This window comes from Naegleria fowleri (assembly GCF_008403515.1).
Source record: "Naegleria fowleri strain ATCC 30894 chromosome Unknown tig9, whole genome shotgun sequence".
Lineage (NCBI taxonomy): Eukaryota > Heterolobosea > Eutetramitea > Acrasida > Naegleriidae > Naegleria > Naegleria fowleri.
Window position 1 is genome coordinate 706,338 of NW_025407941.1, and position 16,430 is coordinate 722,767.

Here is a 16,430-nt window from a genome sequence, read left to right on the forward strand (position 1 = left end):
GCAAAGTGACTTTGTGATACAAAAATTTTTGCCTTTGAACACAAAAGCGGAATTCCTTGAACGAAAACTTTCGAAGCCAACACAAAAAACACGTTGCAAAAAAAACTTGATCGCATCCTGCACACACGCTCAGTGCACACTCTACTGAACAATCAGATGTTAAAGAGCGTTTCCCTAATTTAGCAACACTTACTCGAGAGATGACAAAGTGGCAACAAGCACTGACAGAAAACGATCTGTATTATATCAAGTGCATTCGAGTGACTGCACCACTCCCATTCATGAAGCAATTGAATTTCGAAGTGATTGATGTTCCTGGTTTGAAGAGTGGCTCCTTTAGCAAAATCTTTGAAAGAATGGCCATGGAAGCTGGAAGATGGGCAGATCGAATCCTAATCTTTCCAAATAGTTTCAGATCAGAGTTTCCTACTGATTACTTTGAATTGATGGGGAAAATCTTCAACGATCATCACATTCAAAGAAATCCAAAGACTTTTTGTTATTGCTTTGGTGGAAGAACCATTAGTCCAGAGAATGCATCGAAAGAATTCTTGGATTGTCAAAGTGAGAAAACGACCATCTCGATCACAACAACATTCAAGACGTATCTTTCAGATTTCTTTGATTACAAGTTCGATGACATTCCAAGAGGACCCAATGAGAGATCAGCCAATACTCAAATTCAATTTGTTGAATCCAAGAAGAAAGTTTTAGTATTTTTAAACTCTCAATTCATGTCCTTTCCAATTCCTAACACGAATTCACCAAATTTCAAACAAGAATTTGAATATACCAGAAACAGCTTTTCATTGATGGTAAAGAAAGATCAATTAATTTACATGAATAGATTAGCTCAGCAGATTAGAGAATTGGCATTGATATGCATTCCAATCATGATTGCGAAATCCAAGTACCAGACGGCCAAGAGTCGAAAAGATGAAACAGAACAACTGATGAAACAATGTCACAAATCTGTGAAAGCAATTGTCAAAGGACTCAAACAAACATTGAAAAAGAAGAATCCAAAGAAAGCAATTGGAGAGCTGTTGAAAGAACATTCTCTCGTCTCATGTGTTCAATTATCTAACAATTCTTCTCACACCAAATTGATCATTAGTCACTTGTCAGTCATTGAAGAATATATCAAAGCCATTGCCAAAAAACATTTGATCACTGAATCGACACGAGATGTTGAAGAAGATGTTAAAAACTTTTCAGAGGCAGTGCTTCCATTTTTTGATTTGAACCATGAAAATCATATTGTGCTGGCCACTGAGATGAAAGGAGTTTTAAATGATTTGTTTTGCTCCTTCATTAAGACCAGAGAAGTGGAATATGAAGGAAATTTCAATATTCATTTCTGTCCTTTGAAAAAAGATGAACTCAACTCGAGTGTACTCAAGTTGCTTCTCAGGACCACTATTCAGATTTCTGCCAAAATTGTTGCCAATTCAGATAGTGCTGTCAAAAAGAACATGTACCGAAGAGACAAGACCACTGCGACCATTCACATTCTCAACCATGATGATTTACCTGTTCAGAAATCGTGCATAATGAACCTTTCGATTAAGAAGAATTTACAAGTAATTCTTTCCAATGTTCAAGAGAATGATTTTGAATCTTTCAAAAATTTTGTTCCTTCCAGTGTCTTGTTGAATCACCATGTCAAGACAAGAATAGCTCCTGTGTTTTTCTTAGCTAGTCCCGATGTGTCTCATCTTGCTTTTCAAGATATTTGGGAAATGTACACCACTGAATCCTTAATCATTATTGTCACACCAGAGGAGAATGTGGACATGTTCAGAGATTTGGCCACTGATTCGAACAAGATGAATCACCAAGTACGGATTTTAAGTGTTCATGTGGAGAATGGTTTATACTCTGAAGGTACACTCATGAATAGTGTATTCTTCTTTTCAAGATTCTTCTAATTTCCAGTGATTCATTTGGTAAAGCTCAATATCAAATGTCTCTTTGAATATATAAGTCCCTTGAAAGAATATGTTTCAAGTGAATTTACTCTTATACGATATTTGAGAAGTGCAGAGTCCATTCTGTATAATGAAATGAGTTTAGATCAACAGATGAATGTGATTGAACAGTTCTTAAATGAAAGTAGACAAGCAATCTATAACCATCAATTGAATAGTCTTAAAACTCTTCAACACTTTCTTACGAGAGAGAATGTCGACACCTGTATGGAAAATGTGGCACGTTTTGTGGAATCTCTAAGAATGATCGATTCTGAAATGAACAAGAAGAATCCTTCTGAAAAATCATCATGTTTTGAAAGTAGATTCAAAACTTCATTCTTTTCTAAAAACAAGGGAAGAGTGGGTTGTTGGGATGGTAAAACCAGAGTCATTGATAAGAACAAGATTTATTCACGAGATGGTTACAATTATTTCATTTCTAATTATGCGACAGGAATTGGGACGTATTTGATGCAATCGATTGATTTGATGATGCCAGTGGCAGATGATAAATTTACAAAGGATCTTCCAGAGCATTATGAAACCATTGAGTATGGTTTTAGTGATCGAAAGATGATTAATTTTAGAACCAACCTGTTGGCTCATGGAGTGGGAGGATTCTTGCATTTTGGATTTAAATATCAAGTGGAATCTTCCAAAGATCAGAAAAGAAAAAGCTCATCGTCATCATCTTCTTCTTCGAAAAAGAATAGAAAATAAAGAAGGTTTGAATGCCTGACTCGACAATATTGTTGTGAAACGATTCCCATATAAACAGCGTTGCAAAAAATTCAGGAATGCAAGCTTGGGAATCAACGGATTAGTGTTGTAAAAAATGGTTTGGAGACAAAAGGTCATTTCCATCACAGCTCCCAAGAGAGGTTTTCATTTGGTGACGGAAAAGGTACTCTCGTCCATTCAATCGGAATTGTCGAATATTAAAATCGGTCTTTGTCATCTCTTCATTCAACACACTTCAGCATCATTGACTGTGAATGAAAATTATGATCCATCGGTTCGTCATGATCTTGAAGAATCTTTTAATCGATTGGTAAGCGTTTAACATGATGAAATTTACATGATTGGAATGAATCGACTTTTTTGCACTGTACATCATAAATATTTAAATTAATATATTATATTTTTTAATTTATATAAAAAATTTAAATATATTAAATAATATATATATAAATAATTTAATATATTTACAAATTGCAATATAATCGAAAATATATTTAAATTATTAAAAAAAGGCTCCAGAAAATCAACCCTATTATCAACACACATTCGAGGGAAGTGATGATATGCCTGCTCATTTGAAAACTGTACTCATTGGTCCTTCTATTACAATTCCAATTACGAATGGAAAATTAGCACTCGGAACATGGCAAGGAATTTATTTGTGTGAACACAGGAATGACCCTTCAGCAAGAAACATTGTGATTACGATTCAGGGTGAATAATTGAGTGTACAAATATCAAAAGACTTTTCTGAAAACATTGTGTCATTTCACACCCTGTCGTATTACCAATAATAATAATATAATATTCATTGTGACACACAGTAAGACTCTTTGAATTAATTCAAATTAAGAATTGTTTTGCATAATACTTGTTAATGAATTCTTTTGGATTATCCCCAAGAACCGAGTGACCAGCATTTTCAATTTCAACCAATGTACACGAATGCAATGAAGAATTTGAGAGAATTTGATGTAATTTTTCTAATTGTTCTCTTGTTGTGACCTGACTTTGAGCTCCCTTCACAATGCAAATATTTAATGGAATGGTTGTTTGTTGAGTGTATATTTTCAAACGATTCCAAAGATCTTGTCTCATATTTAACTGTGGATTTTCTTCTGCAATTCTCTCAATGTTAAAAGTAGGATCATATTTCCATGTCCACTTTTTGGTTGTCTCATTTTGTTTCAACGAATATTGCAATCTCTTTCTGAGATTTTCAACACTTCTTCGAGGGTTATATTTTTGTGCCCAATTTAGAAATTCTTCAAACGTATCAAATTCTTGTGTGGCTTGTACTTGTTGAGTCACATGAGAAGTTCCTGTTGCATCGTCGTCAACAACAGTTTTCACAGGAATTTGATCTGGTGAAATATCAATCACAGTCATATTGTAAAGTTTTTTAGAGAATTTCACATAAAACTCGAGTTCACTCGATGAAGCATTCTGTGGAGGCATTGTTAAAAAAGTATTCATCAAAACGAGTCCTCCCAAACTCATTCCAATAAACGATAATTTGATTTTTGATGTTTCATCCTCTGAAAGATTCATTTGTTCAAAATATTTGGAAATGAATTGTTTCAAATCACTCACAAATGCTCTCATCTTGTATTGATTTGGAGTATGTTGAGTGTCTCCATGACCTCTCAAATCCATTGCAATAAATCGTACATGTTGAGTTTCGTCTTCTAGGAATTTCTGTTTACATTCTTCCACAAAGTCATCAAAGGTGTGACACGTTTGAAAAGATCCATGTAACATGAATATATAATGATAGGGAGGAGGATGAGGATGCTGAACCATCTTTAAATCTTCCTTCCGAGGATTAAATTCAATGTAATGAACTTGAAGAGATTGAGAAGAATCCACTGAATTTTGAATCGTCATGAAGTGATCCATCCATGACAACGTGGTCGTTTCATCGGCACGGTGATCCGATGAGATCTCACTCAACGTTTGTTCATGAAGCTGTGTGGACATTTTTTTTTCTAAATGAAAGCTCGTAGTTCACAACAAAAAAGGAAAATTTGGTTTTTTTCTCCGGTTGTGAAAGAATCGATTCAATCTCAAGGAACAACGATTGGTTCCAACCAAACAACCTCAGTCTGCGTACGTGGATATGAATTTGTTAAAGCAATGAATTTCACATTCAACTCCTCAACAAAGACTCGATGAGGGAGGTGAGTATCAGATGAATGAACATCAATATGAATGGCAGCAGTATCCAACCGTTGTTGCTACCATTCCATACATTCATGGAAATGCCATGGTTTTTCAATCCTTGTGGAGGGAGAGGTGGTGGTGATGGTGGAGGTGGTGGTCGTTCGAGTGGAAGTGAGGCACCATAAGGTTCAAGTGGTGACGAAGGAATTTGTTGTTCCTGAACTTGAATACCTGTCATGTGGCGTTGAATCCATTCTCGATAATGCAACAGATTGGTAAAGACACTTCTCTTGGTTCGATTTCCACAACTGTGAGCGAGTCCAAAACTTGTCACTCCAATGAGATAAGGTTTTCTCTTCTCACCACCAACACTATCTGATTGTGAATGATAGATAATTAAGGGACCACCAGAATCTCCCTTGCTGTGGATGAAAAATTCATTAAGGTCATGTGAATAGTAAACAGTAGAATTAAAATCATTAAGAAATAGAATGAACTTTGGGTGATGGATATAATAATAATGAACACTAACCATGAGGAAATTCCATTTCCATCTCCCACACAAAATTGAGCATCTGGTTCCTTGATGGGGAGACCATTTCGATTACAATAATCACTGGAAGTCACATTTACTCGAGCTTTTCGAAGTTGATAATTTCGATGAATGGATCCATCGATTCGACCATATCCAACAATTTCTAACACATGAGCATTCCAATGTGAATAATTAGTGGAAGAAGTTTGCAAGTCGATCCAATCCAAATCCAAATCAATCGAATTCACTGAATGGTTGGTTTGAATCGACAACTCGGAGAAATCTAATGGTTCTTTAAGAAACAAGAGAGCTAGGTCATTGGTCATTTTGGTGACTGAGAATGAAGGATGCACTTGCATTCGCTCAATTTCCACCTTCAAACATGATGTCTGAGAGACAACACTCTTGACATGTGAAGGTCGTGATTTTTCTTCTTCTTCTGAAGAAGAAAAAGATGGAACTGGATTCATGAATGGAGAGAGTGAAGAGGATGAAAGGGATTCAGAATGAACAACTGATTTTGATTTCATCATGGCTTGGTTCGATTCTGGAAAGGTAATTGGTGGTGGGTTGGGAAATTGAGGAGGAGGAATTTGTGGTGGTTGGAACATTGGTGGACCATTTGCAGCAGCAGCAGAAGGTGGTTCTTCCTGAAGTAATGAGGATGATGATGCATCTTCTTGTTGAAAACATTTTCGTAAATCCTGTTGACCCAACACTGCTCGGACTCGTCTCAAATCCAAAGGTGTTTCTAAATCATTGTAAAAACAACAATGAGCTGCAGTGAGAATGACTCGCGAATTGAGCAATGATCCTCCACAGAAATGAAGTCCTTGACTTTGAAGGGATACCATAAAAGGATAGTTTTGAATGGAAGCTAATTCACCTCCCATGATGAGAGAGGCACCATTGACATGATGAAAATTGACATTCCATTGATTCCAAATATATGGATTGAACAAGCACATGAAGATGGAAAGAATGAGGAGACAGATTCGAACGAAATGTGAAACTTTGCATGATGTGGTTCTTCTTGTTGTTTTGGAGATGGTTGGGAGATGTGAATACATTTTTATTGGTTAAATGAAGAAATATTCGCTGTGTATATCATTGAATTATAGATGATTTCCAGGTATGGGATGGCTGTGGTGGGTAGCGAAATAGATATCATCATTTTGAAATAGTAAATGACTATAAATGGTCATTTGATTTTGATTGGAACTGAATTTCTGTTCGAAAATGAGAAATTTCCATCGATATCTGCACAGATGGTGGGGATTTATTATTTTACATTGTTCTTGTAGAATCCATTGAGTTCTTCTTGTATTCGCTCTCGATCCATATCCATTTGTTGGAGCAATACTTGCATGCGTTGGATTTCATGCTTCAAACTCTTTTCGCGTTGCCTTAGACGGGTTTGGGTTTCACTTTCATGAAGTAGAAGCTGTTCTTTTTTCTTCCAAACGTTTCCTTAGAAGATGTATTTCGTGATCCATTTCCATGATCCGTTTCTCTGTTTCCGCATTTTGAGTTCGTTTCACTTGTTCGTTAGAGAGAGCTTTGGCTAATTGTTCCTTTGTGAGTTGAAGTTCTGAGAGTTGCTTCTTGTAGTGTTCATTCTCGGTCTGCAACACTCCAACTTGTCTTCTCATGGTTGTGTTTAAATCTTGCAAGTCAATGGTCACATGTTGAGCAGTAGAGAGTTTTTTTAGCAACATTTCCTTCTCTCGATCAAGCTCTACAAGAGAAACAGTTTTGGCATGAAGTTGGGAAGAGAGTTGATCGATTTGTTGTTGTGCATTTTTCAATTGGATCAGGAATTTTTGATTTTCATCATCTAGTTTTTTGGACCTATTTGACAAATGGACCATTTCATTGTTTTTAAGGTCTAATTTCGTTCTAGCATCACCCAACTCTCGAGATAATTCTTCGAACTTGTCTTTCATCATTAAATGCTCCTTATTGAGAGATTTGTAATTGAATAAAATATCTTCAAGCTCGTGATCTTTTGCTTTCAATCGATGTTCCATATTTACAAATTCTGAGGTCACCTCCTCTAGTTTCAATCGTAATTTGTCTCGTTCCTCGACGACCTTATTTAATTGCTCGTGAAGGTATTGGTTCTCTCCAGTTATTTGCTTGATATCTTCTCCTGCATGGACAATCTCTTTCGATTTAAATTCAAAATCTGTTTTGATCCTGTTATATTCTTTCTGAAGGATTTCTGCTTGTTCCTTCATGTTATTTACAGCTCTTTCCTTCTCTTTGAGTTGTTGTAATTGTTGTTGAACAGTTAGATCTAGTTGATTAGATTTGGCTTTGAATTCTGCAAGCTCGTTAGTGATTTCAGATAATTTCTTTTGGAGCGACGAAATTTGCTCATCCTTTTCGTCGAGTTCCATACTTAGAGAGTCTTTGTTAGCATCCATGTCTTTGATAATGTTTCGAAGCTTTCCAATATGCTCTTCATGTTGCGATATCGTCTTTTCGAGGCTTGAAATTTTTAGTCGTTGCTCTTGCTCCAAAGAAGTGGCCTCATTAGTTCTTGTATTGAGTTTTTGAATCTCTTGTTGCAAAGAGTCGATAGTGTTGCTAAGATTCTTGGCCAATATTTTCAATTTGGAAATGTCTCCTTCCTTTTGTGCAATGGTTTGTTGAGCTTGGGTGAGCTGGTCTTTTAATGATTGGACTGCTTCATCGTGCTGTCTCGTGTGTTTGCTAATATCCACAAAGCTTCTCTTAGTTTCACCTAGATCTTGAAGCAATGTGTTTCGCTCTGACGTGAGTTGATTAATTTGATTTCGCAAATCCTTATTCTCTTTTTCAAGTTTCATGACCTTTTCATTTTCCATCCGAATGTCGTGGGCTGTCTCTAATTGTGACCTCAAAAATTCAATTTGCTCCGTTAAGTTTTCGATTGTATTCATTCCCGATTCGTATTCTCTCTCTGATTTGATGACTTCGACAGACCTTCCACCTCGTTCGTTCACTAGTTTTGTTAATCGGTCTATTTCTCTCATTAATCTATCATTTTCTTGAGTTAGTTGATTTACTTTTGTTTCTTGTATTTGTTGTAAAGCAAGGTTTAGTTTTTCGTTTTCCTTTCGCAACTGCTCGTTCTGTGTCTCGGTAATCTTCATAAGATCCAACATTTGAGCTTTTACTCCATTAGTTTGGAATTGAGGCATCTCCACTTGTCTCAAATATTCTGAGAATTTGCTTTCTATTCTTTCACGTCGATATGCTGAGTCTGTCTCCTTGTTTGATGTTCCCGAATGAGAATACCATACATTGGTTTTAGCTAAATAATTCTCCAATCGTTCCTTCAAATCATCACACGTTTGTTCAATTTCCATATTCCGAGCCTCCACTTGTTGTTTTGCGAACAAAATGTTTTGATTTTGTTGTTGAAGGTTTCGTATTTGTTCCATAAGCTGTTGAGATTGATTCCTGTAAGTTTCTTCTCGTTTAATCATCATTTGATGAAGCTCATTATTTTCCCTCATGAGCCTCTTCTTCTCTTCGATCATGAGTTTGTATTCGTCCATGGTGAATCGATAGTGAGGTGAATGTCAATGTTTATTTTTTTGTGCAAATATCCTTGAAAAATGGCGCCAATTTTTGATACAAAATGGCGGGTGAATTAACTCAATCGTCGCAAATAAATTGGTTTAATTAGTTACTTAAATTAATAACAATATCAATTTATTTAAAAATGATTATTAATTCTACGACACATTTTGTATATATCTTGATTAGATCTGAATAAGACATGTATTCTTGATCACCTCAACTCGAAAGATTATCATCAAATGAAACAACAACAAAAAAAATGAAGGACACCTCACCTCCCATTCTTCCTCTTGAAGTGGTCCGAAATGGCACACCCTCTCGGAAGGATCAACTCTCCGAAGAAGAAGAAGTAAATCTTCAACTTTATGGATGCCAATTAATTCAGGATGCTGGAATTTTATTGGAATTACCACAGACCACTATTGCTCATGGACAGATTATTTTTCATCGGTTTTATATGAAGAAATCTATGAAAGAATTTTGTGTGAGACATGTAGCGATGGCTAGCCTTTTTATTAGTTGTAAAATTCAAGAGACTCATCGCTCCCTGTTTCATTATCTCCAAGTTTTTGTTGATTTGATATATCCCGAACTTTATTATATATCTCCGGATGTTGTGGATTTGTTAAAATCACACTTGATCAGAACTGAAAGATATATTTTAGTTGAATTAGGATTTACATTCTATAATATTGAACTTCCTCATCAGTACATTTTGTTTGTCATGCACATTTTGGAAGGTCACGAAGATTTAACTCAAACGGCTTGGAATTATTGCAATGACGCCTTGAGATCATCTGTTTTGAGTCTTTCCACTAAACCCCAAGTAATTGCATGTGGAGCTGTTTTCATGAGTGCCAAAGATCACACACGAGCACTCCCCGAAAACCCACCTTGGTGGCAATTATTTAACACCACTCGGGAAGATTTGGAATTTGTTGAAAAACATTTAAAAGAAATGTATTCGAGACCAAAAGCTGTCTACAAGGATGTATTGAGAGAAACTTCCCCCTCTCGTGTTGGACTTTCGGATATTGAGAATCACATTAATAGCAACAAAAAACTGAAAAGTACAGAAGAAGCAAGAGAGTCAAAAAGAAGAGCCTATGAAGATCAAGGAAATCGTAATTATTACAATGCTGGATCAAGCAGTGGATACAGCAGTAGCAGCAGTAGTAGCTATTCTGTGCAAAGAGCAACCACCACAAGTTCTCGAGGAGGAGGACATTACTACTACCAAAAAGATGTCAGTGATCATAAGCGAAGATAAATGCTGCCATTTCGGATGTAACCGAAGTGTTTACTTTTAAAAATGCACAGCATACTACTAGGAATCGATACTATTATCAAATATATGGGATTTACCTCCGTAATAACCACCCAACTCATTTCTTTTTACAAATGAAATATTCAAATCCTGTATTCTTCACTTTTCCTCTTTCCTCCACAACAAATTGAGAATTCTCAATGGATTTGTCCGTTTCACGAATCATGGAAGCTCCAACCAGAGGCATTGTAATCAATGTCACTACACTCAAAAACAAGTCTTTCCAGAAATAACCCGTTTTGAAATGCTCTACGAAAATTGCTTTACCTCCTCTCTTTGAAGAAATTCAACATTTCACAACAATGGATTACAATATTCATCAATGCTTACCTTTAGTACTCGATATGCCTCATCGAGAGTTTTCTTTTGATCATCCACACTACACATCACATCAATACTTAGAATAACATCAAACTGTTCATCTCTGAAAGGTAACTCTTCACATGGGCCTTGCACAAGATGAAATTTTTCGCTTTGAGATTTTAAATTTTCATCATTTTCAATTTTCTCTCGGGCCTTACTCAACATGCCTTTTGACAGATCAATCATGGTGACTTTGGAAACCTTAAACATCAATCACATTATTATTTTAAAATTATTAGAGTGAGAACACCATCCAATATTATAATTCATCCACATGTGAGTCGGGGAGCCATTGAATGATGAAACGTACTTTGTGAAGAGGGTAATAGGCTAAATTGTGACCAGTTCCTACGGCCAAATCCAACACTTCTCCATCCACCATGGGCACAAAGCGTTGTCTCAATTGTGAAAGTGTATTCTTTTCAATAAATGACAAGGCAAAGTCATAAATCGGAGCGATCAGATCGAATTTTTTAATTCCAAATAGCCATTCGAGAGGAGACATTTTTTTTAATCTTGTGTTCTTCCTTGACAATTTGGGAAACCGCCAAAATCTTAAAAAGATGATTACGTTAAAATTCGTTATAAAAAAAATTGATCCAACAGCCTCAAAGAGAACATAGTTTCATTTCAACAACAATAGCATCATTGTGGAGATAAAAGTTTTGACTTGTGTTCATCTTAATCATAAAAAGAACATTGTAATGGCTCAAACATTTTCGGAGAGGAACGGCCTTGCTGGAATTGAGGGATCGTCTCCCAATCATTGGTGGTTTGGACAAAAGAAAAGCATTCGGGATGAAAGCCCTGCCACTACGGAAACATTAGGAAGAGGATTTCCTTCGTTTTATACGAGCGAATTTCCTATGATTGTGCACGGAGATACAACTAAAAAACATTTTTCTCGAACGGAATCATCGGAGGAAATGAAGCCTAAACCTCAAATTAAAGTGATTGAGGAACCACAACCAAACTATCGAAGTGTGAGAAAAAAGCTAGTTCCTGAACCTCCAACTCTTGAAAGTCAAAAAGTTAAAAGAAAAGCAAGAAATGAAGGTACGTTTGATGCAGTCTAACCTCCAATCAATTTATTTGATCTTCACAAAGACAATATCAATTGTAAAAGCGAAATTGAACAGTTATTTGGAGTACCAAAGCCGAAGAAAATTGTTGACGAATCAGGTCAGAGAATATCAGAGAAAAGAGGTGAAGAGATGCCTCTTGAGCATTTCATTGGACGAAAAAACAATTCCTCGAATCCTTTAAAAGAAAGAACAACAATGCTAGAGTTTAAAGGAAAATCATCAACAGTCATGTATCCTCCTGTTCTCAGCTTGCATTCGGATCATCCAAAATACATACATCCTAGGTAGGTTGAAAGTTTTCCAGTTCAATTCCAACAAACAGTGACAACAACTGCTCTTCTCTTTTTGAAAACGGAATTTTTGAAAGCGGAGAGAGAATCTGTGAAACTTTAAGCAAAACCACGCGAAGCCTTATGGATAACAATGAGGAGTTTTATCGAAGACTGAGAATGCAAGAAATAGAAGCAGAGAGGAAAAAGGATATAGAGCTAGTACTTGAATTAGACAAGTGGCTACCTCCATCTGTGAAAAGTAAACTGGATGAAGAGGAGCAAAAAGAAGCATTAAGAGATCAACAACTCGAACAACGAAGGAAAAAAGTGTTAGGAACTTTACAAAAACAACCATCAAAGATTTCATCAGGAGCCAATACACGTCCTCAGAGTGGCAAGAAAAAGAAGTAAACAACATTTGACAAAACCTAGGAAAAATATGTATAAGTTCTAAATAAAGTCAAGCCATGCTTTGTAATTGACTTTCTTTGTTGTAGAGGGCTTCGAAGAAGTGTTGTTGTTTTGCTGCTGTTGTTTCCCTTCCCTTATTGTTGCAGATTGTACAGGTAAAGAAGGAGATGCTGAAGGAATGGAAGTAGATGTGGCAACAACAGATTTGGATGTTGTGACAATAGTATCGACAGGTTTAGCAAATTGAGGGAGCGGTAGGAGAGATGGTACTGGAGCTAAATTCTCCTTTTGAGAGGAGCTCACAGGACTCGTTTTCATCTTCTTTGATGGCATTTCCTCAATTATGTTCTCTGAAGTTGCCTCAGCCTGTTTAGAAACATCAGACTGATGTTTAGAAATATTAATTTCTGTGCGAGAGAAATTATTGTGTGCTCCATGGCTTTTTCTTCGCTCTTCACTTGGCTCTGTTTGTAAGTAATCGATCATTTCGTCGTTTGTTATTGGCCTTTGTGAGGCTACTTTTTTGGCCTCATTCAAAGTCTTCATTTCTTTGTTTTTCTTTTCTAGTATATCCCTCATGCTTTGAAAGATCTCTGTTCGTTGTTTGACATTTTGTATCGCAAAGTTTTCGAGCAAAAGTGGATCTTTCATAAATAGAGAACGAGGAAATCCTTCATCTTCATCAAGGGCCTCGTCAGAAGATTCATTAGTTACTTCATCTAAATATGACTTAACTCTCTTTTGTACTCTAGATCGTCGCTTGTTTATGGCCTTAGTAGTTTGTGAGGGTTGAGTGAGTGGCAAATCATCAGATCTTTGGGATGCAGCTTGAGTGTGCAAAAAAACATTAGGGGAGGCCATATTTCTATACCTTGAGATTGATGGAGAAAAAACTGAGGTAGCCTTTTGAGAAAATGCAATTTCTGCTGGATTTTCGTCATCAAGAACATCGCTGCTATCGCCGTCGCTCATTTCTTGAGATTGTATGATGGAAGCCTCCGCAGAAGAAGTTGAAGTTTTAATTTCGCTTTCTGAAGGTGTTGGTGGAAGAGGTTGAGTATTGACAAGATGTTGATTGATGCGCAGAGGTGTGAGTGACTGAGATTGAGAAGTAAAAACAATGGTTCCTTCAGAAATGTCGACATTACTAGATTGTCTAAGCGTTGAGTTGGACACTCCTAAAGCGGGCGAAAGAATGTTATTGCTGCTAGGCTTTGGAGTGTCAGCACTCGTTTTAATATTTGGAGATTCCATTTGAGGTGAAGAAGGATGTATATTCTTTGAGGCTTCGTTGATTTCAGGATTTGAGATTGAAGGAACCTCTCGTATGTTTGGAGAATTTACAGGACTAGAGGGAGTAGAAGCTTTTTTGTTGGATGAACTCATGCGCTGAGATGTTGTTGCAGGTGAGAATTTTGGTGGGGTCTTATCAACAGGCTCATTCATAACCTCTCCAAGATCATTCTTTGGCTGAGAAGAGGGGAAAGAGGAAATTTGTGAGGATGTTAAAGTTGTTTGAGAAGGATTTGGAGGTATTAGTAACGATTCCGAATTGTTGAAGCCTTGAATTTGCATGTTGTTGATTTGCTCGAGTTGGGAAGCTGAAATCAAGCAATTTTCCTCTTCATTTTGAAAGAAGTCTCCTCCAACGTTAGAGGTACAAGCCATTGTTTGTTCTGAAGAGAAGCTTTCACAAATATCATCGTTCTTATTTTCCGTTGTTTCTTTTTGTTGTTGTTTTGAATTGCTGTTGTCGGTGCTTGTTGGTAATTTTGCTTCCATCCGTGAAGGAGAAGAAGAACCTTCATGATTATTGCTGCTATTCATCATCATGTTAATGAATTGATCAATGGACCAAACTGCACTGAGATTGTTGTTGTTGTTGTTGTTTGATTGTGGAACAATAATGTTGTTGTTATTACTATCGGTTCCGTTAACGTTCGTTTCGTCGTTGTTGTTCTTGTCCGTTCCTAAAATTTGCCGAGTGTCTTTCTCGTTTGTGGACGTTTTTTGTTGGTTTAAAATTGAATTTTTGGCACCAGCAAGCCTTAAACTTTGTTGGTGTTGGATTTGGTTCTTTGTGCTTTCAGGTCGTATGGAATTCAAAACATTTCTATCGGTTGTGATTGGAGAGGATGGAAGAAGTTGTGCATGATGAGGATGGTGGTCGGTCAATGAAGAAATGAAAGAGGTGAGAATTTTGAAAGTATTCTTCGGAGATCGGAATGTGGCAGAGGATGCAGATCCGATATAATCGAAGCGATGAAGAAGGAGAGAGCATGGTGTTTGATTGGGACCACCGAGAATGAACGAGTACGAATCCAATCGGATGACGGCTCCTCTGAGTTTAGAGAGAGGGCAGTAATCGGGATGGAGCCTATTAGAAATTTAACATTATTTGAGGTCATATCGATCGCAATGTTATTGTGGCACAAGCAACACGAGAGACAAGCATATTGTCAAAGGAAGGTGTGAATTTGATTTCTGGTTTGACTTACCTGTAGAAACGTTTCACAAATTTAGGAGAAATCTTTGCTGTAACGTAGTGAAATCCGTCGGAAATGTGTAAAACGAAAACATCATTCTGTTGGACACGATGAACTTCAAGATTTTCACTGTGATCGATTATTTGAACGAGGTTTCGTTGTTTAGCAGGACTTGGTTGACTCTCAAGCTTCTTCTCAAAGATGGCCTTCAAATTGTCTTGCATGAAATTCAGCAACCATGGCTTGCAAAGAAGAGAAGACATTTTTTGAGAATTAACAAAAAGAACACATCAAAATTGAATATTAATATTATAATGATTTTTTACTTTGTTATTTACTTAGTCTCTGACTTCTTCTTCTTAAGACCAGCCTTCTTGGACTTCTTGACCAATTTCAATTGTCTCTTTCTATCTTCAATAACGTTCAACTTGAGACCCTTGCCCTTTGGAAGAGTGATCATGGAAGTGTGACCTTGTCCGAGAACGAAGACGTTGTTGGCACGGGTGGTGAAGTTGTTTCCGGCAATATCCTTAACGTGGACAATTTCGAAGCTACCAGGGTGGAGCTCTCTGCTGATGATTTCACCAATACGTCCCTTGTTGTGACCACCAGTGATCATGCACAAGTTACCAGCAGCGAAGCTGACGAACTTGGTGATCTTACCAGTTGTAATATCGACCTTGACAGTATCATTGACCTTAATGGCTGGATCTGGGAATCTAATGACTCTACCATCATTGGTTTGGACGTATGGAACACCTTGGGTTGCAGTTCCTCTCTTGGTGACCTTGCAGAGTTTATAGTTGGCTTCTCTATCAGAGATTGGGTGAATAACGAAACGACCCTTGGTATCGAACAAAAGTCTGAAGTTTTCGTTGGTCTTTTCAATGGTAATGACATCGTTGAAACCAGCTGGGTATCCCTTATCAGCTCTAACCAAACCATCAACCTTGACCAATCTTTGCTTCAAGATGACGTTAGCTTCCTTGGCAGTAGTGGCATACTTGAGTCTGTTTCTCAACAACAACAAGAGTGGCAAGCTTTCTCTGCTTGGGTGAGCTCCTGGCTTTGGCTTTGGTGCATAGACACCTCCCATCTTTGCCATCATCCAGTGTCTTGGAGCAGCAACTCTCTTCAAATGCTTTCTTGGTCCTCTGGCCTATAATATTCATATTGAACAACATCAAACACAATAGAAGATAATCAAGTTATTGCGTTCAGTGAGAATTTCGATGAGCGAACCATTTTCAATTCCACAGCGGTATACATACCATTTTGTGACTAGTTTCGACGTATTTTTTTTCAACAAATTTTAATAAAAAGTTGGTCAACCGATAGTAATTGTTTACAACGAGCGAATTTTCAGAGATCGAAGCCATTGCTGAAGACTCAACTTGTATCCCCTGTGATCTTGTTTGAGTCTTCGAACTCAACCTTTTTCATGTTGCTATTGTTGTATGTGTACATTGTTAAAAACAGACTTCAAACCTTGGTTCGTACC

The 16,430-nt window shown here is 37.0% G+C and overlaps 10 protein-coding genes across 10 annotated transcripts; 4 read left to right on the forward strand and 6 right to left on the reverse strand.

Moving 5' to 3' along the window:
• Positions 1-200: 200 nt before the first annotated feature.
• Positions 201-2,693, forward strand: FDP41_011529 (uncharacterized protein; the record flags this gene model as incomplete). The annotated part of the gene is made up of 2 exons (XM_044701947.1): positions 201-1,887; positions 1,939-2,693. 2 exons carry the CDS (start codon positions 201-203, stop codon positions 2,691-2,693), a joined length of 2,442 nt encoding a protein of 813 aa, XP_044567312.1.
• Positions 2,694-2,808: 115 nt separating this feature from the next.
• Positions 2,809-3,436, forward strand: FDP41_011530 (uncharacterized protein; the record flags this gene model as incomplete). The annotated part of the gene is made up of 2 exons (XM_044701949.1): positions 2,809-3,024; positions 3,227-3,436. 2 exons carry the CDS (start codon positions 2,809-2,811, stop codon positions 3,434-3,436), a joined length of 426 nt encoding a protein of 141 aa, XP_044567313.1.
• Positions 3,437-3,557: 121 nt separating this feature from the next.
• On the reverse strand, positions 3,558-4,694 carry FDP41_011531 (uncharacterized protein; the record flags this gene model as incomplete). The annotated part of the gene is made up of 1 exon (XM_044701950.1): positions 3,558-4,694. One exon carries the CDS (start codon positions 4,692-4,694, stop codon positions 3,558-3,560), a length of 1,137 nt encoding a protein of 378 aa, XP_044567314.1.
• Positions 4,695-4,863: 169 nt separating this feature from the next.
• Positions 4,864-6,305, reverse strand: FDP41_011532 (uncharacterized protein; the record flags this gene model as incomplete). Its single annotated transcript, XM_044701951.1, has 2 exons — positions 4,864-5,299; positions 5,410-6,305. 2 exons carry the CDS (start codon positions 6,303-6,305, stop codon positions 4,864-4,866), a joined length of 1,332 nt encoding a protein of 443 aa, XP_044567315.1.
• Positions 6,306-6,842: 537 nt separating this feature from the next.
• Positions 6,843-8,960, reverse strand: FDP41_011533 (uncharacterized protein; the record flags this gene model as incomplete). Its single annotated transcript, XM_044701952.1, has 1 exon — positions 6,843-8,960. One exon carries the CDS (start codon positions 8,958-8,960, stop codon positions 6,843-6,845), a length of 2,118 nt encoding a protein of 705 aa, XP_044567316.1.
• A 284-nt stretch (positions 8,961-9,244) lies between these two features.
• Positions 9,245-10,255, forward strand: FDP41_011534 (uncharacterized protein; the record flags this gene model as incomplete). The annotated part of the gene is made up of 1 exon (XM_044701953.1): positions 9,245-10,255. One exon carries the CDS (start codon positions 9,245-9,247, stop codon positions 10,253-10,255), a length of 1,011 nt encoding a protein of 336 aa, XP_044567317.1.
• Positions 10,256-10,370: 115 nt separating this feature from the next.
• On the reverse strand, positions 10,371-11,180 carry FDP41_011535 (uncharacterized protein; the record flags this gene model as incomplete). Its single annotated transcript, XM_044701954.1, has 3 exons — positions 10,371-10,586; positions 10,643-10,876; positions 10,986-11,180. The coding sequence occupies 3 exons, from the start codon at positions 11,178-11,180 to the stop codon at positions 10,371-10,373; spliced, it is 645 nt and encodes a 214-aa protein (XP_044567318.1).
• Positions 11,181-11,379: 199 nt separating this feature from the next.
• Positions 11,380-12,443, forward strand: FDP41_011536 (uncharacterized protein; the record flags this gene model as incomplete). The annotated part of the gene is made up of 3 exons (XM_044701955.1): positions 11,380-11,731; positions 11,783-12,044; positions 12,128-12,443. The coding sequence occupies 3 exons, from the start codon at positions 11,380-11,382 to the stop codon at positions 12,441-12,443; spliced, it is 930 nt and encodes a 309-aa protein (XP_044567319.1).
• Positions 12,444-12,482: 39 nt separating this feature from the next.
• Positions 12,483-15,192, reverse strand: FDP41_011537 (uncharacterized protein; the record flags this gene model as incomplete). The annotated part of the gene is made up of 2 exons (XM_044701956.1): positions 12,483-14,820; positions 14,942-15,192. The coding sequence occupies 2 exons, from the start codon at positions 15,190-15,192 to the stop codon at positions 12,483-12,485; spliced, it is 2,589 nt and encodes an 862-aa protein (XP_044567320.1).
• Positions 15,193-15,263: 71 nt separating this feature from the next.
• On the reverse strand, positions 15,264-16,203 carry FDP41_011538 (uncharacterized protein; the record flags this gene model as incomplete). Its single annotated transcript, XM_044701957.1, has 2 exons — positions 15,264-16,088; positions 16,201-16,203. 2 exons carry the CDS (start codon positions 16,201-16,203, stop codon positions 15,264-15,266), a joined length of 828 nt encoding a protein of 275 aa, XP_044567321.1.
• Positions 16,204-16,430: the final 227 nt, after the last annotated feature.